This window comes from Lemur catta, chromosome 15 (genome assembly GCF_020740605.2).
Source record: "Lemur catta isolate mLemCat1 chromosome 15, mLemCat1.pri, whole genome shotgun sequence".
Taxonomy (NCBI): Eukaryota; Metazoa; Chordata; class Mammalia; order Primates; family Lemuridae; genus Lemur; species Lemur catta.
This window is the reverse complement of record NC_059142.1, coordinates 15,194,629-15,203,966: the sequence shown is the minus strand read 5'-3', so window position 1 is coordinate 15,203,966 and position 9,338 is coordinate 15,194,629. Positions and strand designations below refer to the sequence as shown.

General features: G+C 46.5%; 1 protein-coding gene across 2 annotated transcripts in view; it reads right to left on the bottom strand.

Moving 5' to 3' along the window:
• Positions 1-639: 639 nt before the first annotated feature.
• TRPV3 (transient receptor potential cation channel subfamily V member 3) overlaps positions 640-9,338 on the bottom strand; it is a 30,247-nt gene continuing 21,548 nt past the window's right edge. Inside the window, exons 13-18 of one of the 2 annotated variants that reach the window (XM_045526082.1) lie at positions 7,477-7,642; positions 5,369-5,435; positions 3,845-4,119; positions 2,786-2,898; positions 1,682-1,761; positions 640-1,442 (exon numbers count right to left, since the gene is read on the bottom strand). In XM_045526082.1, coding sequence (XP_045382038.1) covers positions 1,348-1,442; positions 1,682-1,761; positions 2,786-2,898; positions 3,845-4,119; positions 5,369-5,435; positions 7,477-7,642 — 796 coding nt within the window. In that variant the 3' untranslated portion in view covers positions 640-1,347. Of the gene's footprint in view, positions 1,446-1,681; positions 1,762-2,785; positions 2,899-3,844; positions 4,120-5,368; positions 5,436-7,476; positions 7,643-9,338 lie in introns of both variants that reach the window. The other variant, XM_045526083.1, reaches the window with a different exon arrangement.

Here is a 9,338-nt window from a genome sequence, read left to right as displayed (position 1 = left end):
TCCATGGTTACTATTTTTATAATTCTTCCTCAAAAATTCCCACATGAATCCTTTCACCAGACAATAGAAGCAGAGTAGATTTTCTGGTTGTGTAGGCCCCAGTCACCTGGAAAATTCCTTCAAGCTCCACTTTACCTTTGCCTCCAAACTTGACTCTGTGTCATTTCAGGGCAAGAGCATCAGAGGATGAGGATCTAAAAATAAGCCCCAAGTCTTGGCAAACGCTCCTCTCTCACAAGCTTCCTCCTCAGCTTCAAAATTCACAGTTAACAAAAATACTTCGTGCCAAGGCATTTCCGGCACTTCATTCAATTCCCCCCGCTGAGAAACACTGAGGTATGCTAGTAGCCTCTGAGAGTTAAGGCCATATGGAGAGACCAGCTGCTATTTCTGCTTCAGCTGAAGCCGCACTCCCAGCTCAGAGGCAGGAACCACTGCGAGGCCGGGACGAGGACGAGAGCCAAGCCCTTTCACCCAGATCGCAGTGGCCCAGCAGGGCCTGCCTGGCGTGCCTCATGTGGACTTTTGTGTGTGTGAAGAAAAGCTTTTTGTCTCTCTCTGGCCACCCTGAGGCCAAGTACACAGCCAGCCCAATAGCCCAGAATCTATGTCTCAGCTTTTAAAATCACATACTTCATCTGCAGTCATTTTCATTCTCAATTGAAATGTGTTTCCTATGTTGAAAATTAAAACCCTGTGTTCATTACACTACTAAAAACATCTCTCAGTTTGAGACAGTTTGAGCCTTGGGGTGCCAAGGGCTCTCGTTGCAAGGAGGGTTTCCTGTTCCCTGAAGGTTCCAGAAGAGCATTTCCGTAGCTCCCTCCCCTCCTCCCTCAGGATACGAGGCTTAGCTCAGTCCCCTGCACATTCTAGGATGGGATCAAGAGCCTCCCACAAATTCAGGCAACCCAGTCACAGTAAGAGAGACAGCGGAATGTGCGGGCTGGGGTTGGGGCTGGAAGGGAGATGTTGGCAGAAGGAAAGACTCCTCCCTGCTCCTCAGGCCCCTGCCCCTTCCCCAACACCCACCTCTCCCAGCCAAGCCGACCGGCAGCTGGTAAAACCAGAGGCTTCACCCAGGGCCTCAGGAGACACCCAGGCTCCAGACTGCTGGCCTTGGGCTTACACAAACTCTTTGACAAATAACAAAATCCTAGGGTGTTTCCCACTCAGACAAACTGACAGCTGCCTCTCAGTTCAGACACCCGCTCAGCATGAGGGTGCTTTCTGCTTCGAGGCTGTCAGAGCAGGATCCACCACTCTGGAAAGCCCCTCAGCACAGAGTCCAGGACTCAGCCTGCAGCACCAGACGGCCCGTGCCCACACCAGCTCTGGCTTCTGCTTCTACACTGAAGTTTCCGGGAATTCATCTATTTCTTCAAATGCATTGAGAGTGGTTTTGCTGTTGCTCCTGGAAGAATCTTGGATTTTGTTGAAATCTGCTTGAAAAAAAAATCTATTTTAGAAATATATCACTCTGCATTCTGGGTTTCCATGTCTTAGGGTACCACCTAATTTCTTAAAAGTTGTTCCAACTAGGGTTATAAAATGTCAGAGCCAACTTCACTGAACCCTCCCATTTCACAGATGGGGAAAGTCAGGGCCCTCAGACTTGATTCGCCCAAGGTCACACAGTCTCAGACAGGGGCGGCCCCCATGCCACCCGTGGCAACAGTACCTGTCCGCCTTACAGGCCCCGGATCTTCATTAAGGAAGGAGACGTGCGTTTTCCATTCAGTCCACTTCACCTCGTTGATCCTGCAAGTGTGATCGTCGTTCTTACTACTTCATGATTGCACCTCATTAAATGCAAACAGACAGCACCACATTTGGGATGTCTGGTCTCTAGACAGCCCCCCTTCTGTCCCAGGGATCAGGAGCTCTCCTGCCCCGAGTGGACACACCAGCACTCTTAGGGTTTGAAACCTGTCCAAATCTCATTCCCCCAGGCCTCAGGGGATCAGTTCTCCTCCCAGGGTGTGGAACCCAGAGATCCTGACAGTTGCTCAGATGGGTGTAAAGGTACATCTTCAGACAGCAGCAGCTGCACATGACTGGTCGGAGGGAGCAGGGAGGGAAGGTGGAAAGGAGAGACGGAGGGCCCGAGCTGAGAATGTATGAGGGTTAAACCTGTGGAAGTTTAGCTGGGGTTAAGCAGGCACTAGGGGAAGGTAGTTGGGTTCACACCCCAATAAGAGCGGGCAGCATCTAAGGTGTTGGAATACAACTTAGGAGACATCAGTTTGACTTAAATTCACATTCAGAGAACATCTCTAGAACAAGAGTCGAAATAAGAAATGTTTGTTAGGGTAACAGTGACAGTCAGAAATGTTGGTTTCCAGGGGTGGGAATTGGAGTCAGAGAAGTAGCTTCAGGTACAGTTATACTCAAAAAAGTTGGTCTACAGGGTCAGGCAGTTGGGTAGGGGGCAGGAAGAAGCAAAGACTTATCAGAAAAGGTGGCCATGGGATGCACAAGGACTTTTTAAAAAATCAGAAAGTTTAAGATATGTCAAAAGTAGTTGTTTCACTTTCGGTTTGATAGTGACAAAATGTGCCTCGCGTCCCCTGGTGTCACATGAATCCACACAGGGTAGACAGCAGGACAGAGTGCCAGGTTGGCAAATCTTTTCTAAACCAGACACTGGACAGGAAGCCAGAAGAGACAGGGGCTGTGGTGACAGCGAGCCAGCAGTGGTGCTGTTTCTCTAACATCCCATCTCTGGCTCGCCCTCTCCATCCACCCCAAAGACCCCCACCCAGGGCTGTTCCCCTTTCCTTACCTCAGGCACAGTCGGAAATCTTCCTCGGCGACTTTGCACAACTCCCCCATCCTGAACCTGCTCCTCAGCCATTCTGGTAACATTTTCTCAAACTCCAAGATTGTCCTGGCTCTCTGGGGACATAAAGGAGCCTAAGGAGTGTGCAGGCACGTGCATAACCAGACAGCCCCCTCCACCCCCACTGGGTGCTCAACGCACAGATCCTGAGGGTCCAGCTAGTACACAGAATCCAGAGACGAAAAAGCAGGTGGTTTGGGAAAGGTGTTCAAATTGGTTTAAGCATGACATAAATAATATTTCTGAAGTCCAGGAGCTTCCTAACTGAACATGTTAGGATCCTGGAATCCCACAGTGGAGGGAAGTTCCGACATCATGTAGTGCCACCCCCCGCCCAGGCTTGGAATCCCGGCCATCATTTCTCCAATCTCTCCTGAGCAGTATCAACAATCCAATTAATAAGGCCTTAATAATTAGAAACTTCCGTGTGTCGAATCAAAGCTTTTCTCCCTGTGGTTCCCCAATGTACCTCAGTTCCGCCTTCTGGGGCCATAGAAGGGGATTGATCCCTCTTTCACAGGTAGCTCTGCAGATATCTGAAGGAACTCTCACCTTCTTCAACCTAGTTTCAACAACTCCATTTCTTGTGAGACAGTCTCTAGTCCTCTCCCAAACCTGGTCACCACCTCTAGATCCATCCTATGGGTTGGTGTCCTCAGCATGTGAAGAGTATTAAGGCCAGGATGGAGTAGAGCAGACTGTCACCTCCATTGTCCTAGACCCTATACTCCTCGTAATGCAATCTAAGGTCATACTTTGACATGCACATTATCACGCTGTTGACTCTGAGCAGAGCACCCCCATAAGCCTGAGGTTCTCTCACGTGTGCTGTTGTTCAGCCACACTTCCTAGACCCTGTACTCAAAGACCCTAGACTAAAGGCTTCCTCAAACCTGGCCAGTCATATGGGAGCTTATGCAGATTCCCAGGCCCCACCCCAGACCGTGTGCTCAACTGAGTCCCCATGGAGGCCCCCGCACTGGGGCCTCTGCCCAGGCTCACCTGTAGGCGCCAGATGCGCTCGCTCTCCTTGGAGACGTTCTCCACCGTCTCTCCCATGAGGGCAATGAGCATGTTGAGCAGGAGGACGAAGGTGAGGATGACATAGGTGATGAGCAGGAACAGAAAGAGGATGGGGTACTTGGAGTTCTGCTGGATGTTCAGGTCGCCCAGGCCGATGGTGAGCTTGAAGAGTTCTAGCACCGCCTCACTGAAGCTGCCGTAGGAGCTGCAGTCCTTTTTGTCACTGGGACACTTCTCGATCAGCGAGGCCAGGGCTGGGAGGACATAGCAGGGTGTTCCATTCAGCCTCTCTGCCTGGTTGGTTACCCGACAAGCTCAGTGTGTTTGCACATGCGCACATGCCCATCCTGCGGGCCTGCTGCCTCCATTTTTCTGGCCACTAAAATCCCATCCCCAGCCTTGGTCCCTCCAAAAGCCTCATCGGGCTAGTTTCTCTGCCCTGACCTCCTGCAGAATGTCCTTCCCACCCAGCAAAGCTCATACTCTTCTCTCCCTCTGCCCAGGATTGGCCTTTGGTCACTTGCAGCCTTGCAGAGTTGCTCATTCTAATCTATGCGTGTGTGAGCTCCTGACTTCCTATAGCCTGGGTCGCTTCCCCAAGGCTGTGAGATCCCGAGTCTCCTCTTAATGCTCTGTTGTGAGTTCCCCAGGAGCAAGACCGGGGGCTCACTCTTTTCTTCTTTCTAACACACCACAGTAGCGGTTCACTGCTGAATGGATGGGTGGATGATGGGTGGGTGGATGGATGGGCAAATGAATGAATCAGTAAATGGATGGATGAATAAATAAGCAGGTGGAGGAGCTAATAAATAAGTAAATTTTGACCCAGAAAAGGTATCAGACAGATGGGAACAGCTGCCTAATTTCAAATGCTAACAATCACTGAAAAAAAAGGAAAAAAAAAATCTGTTATGGGGGAAAAACCCCATATCTCTCTCTGCAGAGGTTAGAAATAAAGCCAGGTTGTGCTGTTCCCTCTGTTTTAAATAGAGAGATGTTAAGAGGGGGCTCCCCTTTCCTGGCCCCAACAGACCAGAGGCTCTCACAGATACCTCTGAAGCAAACTGTGGGAGCAACATGCTGTGAAAACCAAAGGAAGTTACCTCTGTGCATAAGTTGGCTCCTACTTTGCAAAGACCATCAATCAAATTTCTGTGAACTTTAGTTTCCCCATCTGTAAAATGAGGCTGAAAACATCTGCAGAATCTATCTTAGGCTGTGAGGGCCACATGAGAAGATGGATGGGAAAGTGGGCAGCATGTCACACAGTGTGGATAGATAAGAGTGACCAGCCTGGTGTGATTGCTGGAGTCTCTAAGCCTCAGTTCCCTTGTGATCAGGGATGATGGTTCCCACTTGATCAAGTGGGAAATGCTAAGCATGACAAACGCCCCACTGCTAGCTGATGTAATTGTCACTGAGGCTGCCATGTGCTTTATCATTTTGACATCTCATAAAGTGCTTTACAAAGGTGGGAGCTACTATTATTTATAAATCAATTACCTACTCCAAATCCAAGTAAGAACACGATATATACAAACAAGAACTTCAGAACATCATGCAAAATGACCTGCAAAGAAAGAAACGTGATTTCAAGTGTAAGGTTTGAGCATGTGCTCATCACACACCAATCTCCGTTCTTCCCACCCTCTCCCTGCCCCCTGGCCAACTCCTCAGGGTGCTCCAAGGCTCAGCTCTGCACCCCACCCCCAGCCCCGGGCTCTCTCCTCCCTCCACCTTTTTGAGCACCGTCTCTCTCTGCCCCTGCTGCCTGAACCTTTCTCCACAGGGTCTCCCATCCGGACCCCTCACACTTCCTGGGAACAGGGATGTGCTGGAGTCTGCTCATACCAGCTCGCTCCAGAGCTGACTGGTAAATTTTCATGAAGTTTGGAAGATGGCTGTTAAACACAGTCATTATCAAGAACTAAATCAAACTTTCAGTTATAAGATGAGTAAGTTCTGGGGATCTAATGTACAGCATGAGAACAACAGTGAACAATACTGTATTGTATACTTGGAATTTGCTGAGAGTATAACCTTAAATGTTCTCACTACACACAAAGAAATAGTAGCTATGTGAGGTCATGGATGTGTGAACTAACTTGAAATGGGTAATCATTTCACAATATATGTGTACATCAAATCCTCACATGGTATACCTTAAATTTACAATTTTACTTGTCAATTATACCTCAATAAAGCTGGAGAGGAAACAAATTATTTGTATTGCAAAAAAATTAAACCATATATATTTATGATTAAATAAATTATATGTAAAAAAGATAATATTCAAAACTCATCACTTCCTAGTTATTTTACTACATTTTACAATTATCTATGCTTTTGAGCTTATTTACATCTGTGGGGTAGCCATATGGTGGAAATACTATGTAATGACATATAACTGTGCGCTCTTCCCTACACCATGTTCAGTGACAACGTTGGTAGCTGGAAATCAGACATATAGAAGTACAGTAGTCCTGCCTTATCTGTGGTTAAACTTGCTGCAGTTTCAGTTTGTGTCAATGGCAGTCTAGAAATATGATATTTTGAGAGAGAGAGCACATTCACATAACTTTTATTACAGAATGTTGTTATAGTTGTTCTATTTTATTATTTTTTAATCTCTTACTATGCCCAATTTATGAATTAAACTTCATAAGTAGGTATGTATACATAGGAAAAAACATAGTGTATTATATAGGGCTCGGTACTACCCACAGTTTCAGACCTCCACTGGGGGTCTTGGAACATATCCCCGAGACTAAGGGGGATCTACTATATTTACACCATGAAAACTGGAAAATGCTACAAATCAAAGATTGATTTACTCATTGTTTTGTTGATGTCTAGATCTAGATTTGAGATAGTGATGGAGACAATGTCAATCTGTATTAAACTTAAAAATGTGTCTTGTCTGTAGCCTTTACATCATCAATAGCACACAAATGTCAAAGGAATATTCTTCTAGTACTTGCAAACTATTATCCAATTCAGCAAAGAAGTTGCTCACATCATTGACAAACAAGCAAAGTTCCAACATAAATCATTGTCTCATATTAATCATACTGCTTATAAAGAAAAATACCAACGAACATTCACGTCTGAACAGCACCCATTTGTCAGTTGCAAGCATAGGGTGGCAACAGATTTGAGAGTTCTATAAAAAACAACAAATTATCTGAGACTCAACTGGCTACATGGAACATACAGTAAAGTGTACTGTATATTTTATTATTATTTGTAAGTTGTGTGCTATACATCCTTTATAGAGTAAAATTTATAATAAAGGTATGTGTGTATATATATACATGTATACATATATTCCACCCACGTACACCCAGAGAGTGGTTATTAAAGATTTACCAGCACACCACTGCCCAGGGGTGAGAATATTCCTTCACAAAATGTATTCCTTCCCAGTGCCCCACAAGCCTGGGCGTTTAAAGCTCTGCACATTTAAAGCACGATCAAAAGCAAAGGAGACCACGACATTCGGCAGAAAGAGCAGTGGCCCGCCCCTTGGTAAGCCCCTGTTCCCCTCCAGACTTCAGTTTCCCCATCTGAAAAACAGACGCCCTCTGAGAGTCCGTCGGCCCCCAACGCACCTTCTGGATCATGACGCTGTACATGCCCATGGACTGGAACCCCCGCGTGTAGTAGAGCATGTTCGCCCAGCCCAGGGCCATGGCCAGCACGAGGCAGGCAAGGTACTCTTTGTAGGCAAACAAGTACAAGAAGACAGACAGTATCACAAGCACAGCCTGGAAAAAGCTGTTCAGGAGACACAGGAGACAAGGGCCTTACTTACTTCTCCTCAGCGTAAGGGCAGAGATACTCAAATCCTCCAAACCTCCCTCAAGCCCCCTGAATGGTCCCCCTGGGGGCTGACGCTGAAGAGACAGACAAGGCAGCCTCAGACCCACTCAACCACGGCTAAAATCCAGCCTCGTGGACTGTACCACCAGGTGCCAGTCGGGGCCAGTCGTGGACTGGTTGCAGCTAACAGGGACTCAAAAAAATTCAGATCCCCAGAGCCCTAGAAGATTCTGGGGTACAGCCCAGGAGGCCATAAAATTTTTAAGTCACTCATATGATTTCTGATTCCCACAGAGATTTGAGAACCACTGGGCTAGACCGAGGGTGTAGGGAATGATTGCGTTTTTAATCAAAATGACAAAAGCTGCCAACATCTATATTTATAAGCCAATCATAACAAAAGTTCCCCCAAACCTACTATTTTTTATCTTTTTTAAAAAAATGTGATATATGCTAAGTGAAATAAAAGCCAGTCCCAAAAAGTCAAATACCATACGATTCTACTTAAACGAGGTACCTAGAATAGTCAAATCCATAGAGACAGAGAAAAATGGTGGTTGCCAGGGAGGGGAAAAAGGAATAGAAGCTGTTGTTCAGTGGTACAGAGTTTCAGTTTTACAAGACAAAACAAGTTCTAAAGATTGATTGCACAACAGCGTAAATGTACTTAACAATATTGAGCTGTACACTTAAAACTGGTTAAGACAGTAACTTTTATGTGATGTGTATTTTACCACAATTGAAAATTTTAAAGTACAATATGTACCAAACATACCAAATCAAAATCTACTCCTACACAGCGCAAACACCATGAGTTATGCAGACATCTGGTTTAAAACCCCTCTCTTGCTTATAACACCAGGCAGTTTCCACGATCATAAAATATCTGACCGATATTAAGACACAGGCAAGTTTGTTTTCCTGGTGTAGTTAAGAACAAACTTCCGATTGATTGATCGACTGCATTTGGGGTTGAAATGAGGAAGGATGTCTACACCTTCCTCTTCACTAACAAAACAAATGAGAAGTAGAAGAACAAGACAGTGTATTGGTACTTTTTGTTTGTACTAAGACCAGTGTCTGTACAAACAGTTTTCTCTGGAATCGTAATACTTCCTCGGGGATGACAGGCTCGCATGCGGCTCGCGTCATGGGGCAGCGTTGCACCTAACTATCCATTTCCTGCGTGTCCGGGTGCCCCACCTGCTCACAGGGATGAAGAACTTAGTTCATGTCTCTGGAAGGCAGGTACACACTTAATAAAACACCTAGGTCTTTAGAAACATCAGGCCAAGGTTCAAGGTCCCGCAGGCCCAGCTTCCCAAATGCTCAGAAGAGACTTCAGTGGGGCCTGCAGAGCTGTGGAGCCCGACATTCTTCCTCCCAAACTGCAGGTTCTGTTCCATGCCCACGGCAGCAATGCTAACTTGCTAAATCAACCTCTGTTCATTTAGAGACAGAGGTCACGTAAGCCTTTGATGTCAGCTGCGTATGACCTCATTCAGAGAGGCTGCTGAGCTGGGCTTTCTGGCTGGGGCCCTGTGGTCACCAACTTTGCACTGGCTTGGGGTGAAGATTTCTGGCAGGCTGGAGCTTCGACACTGCTGAAGCTCCTCTGCGCAACTGTGAATGACTCACTTCCCTGCTCTGG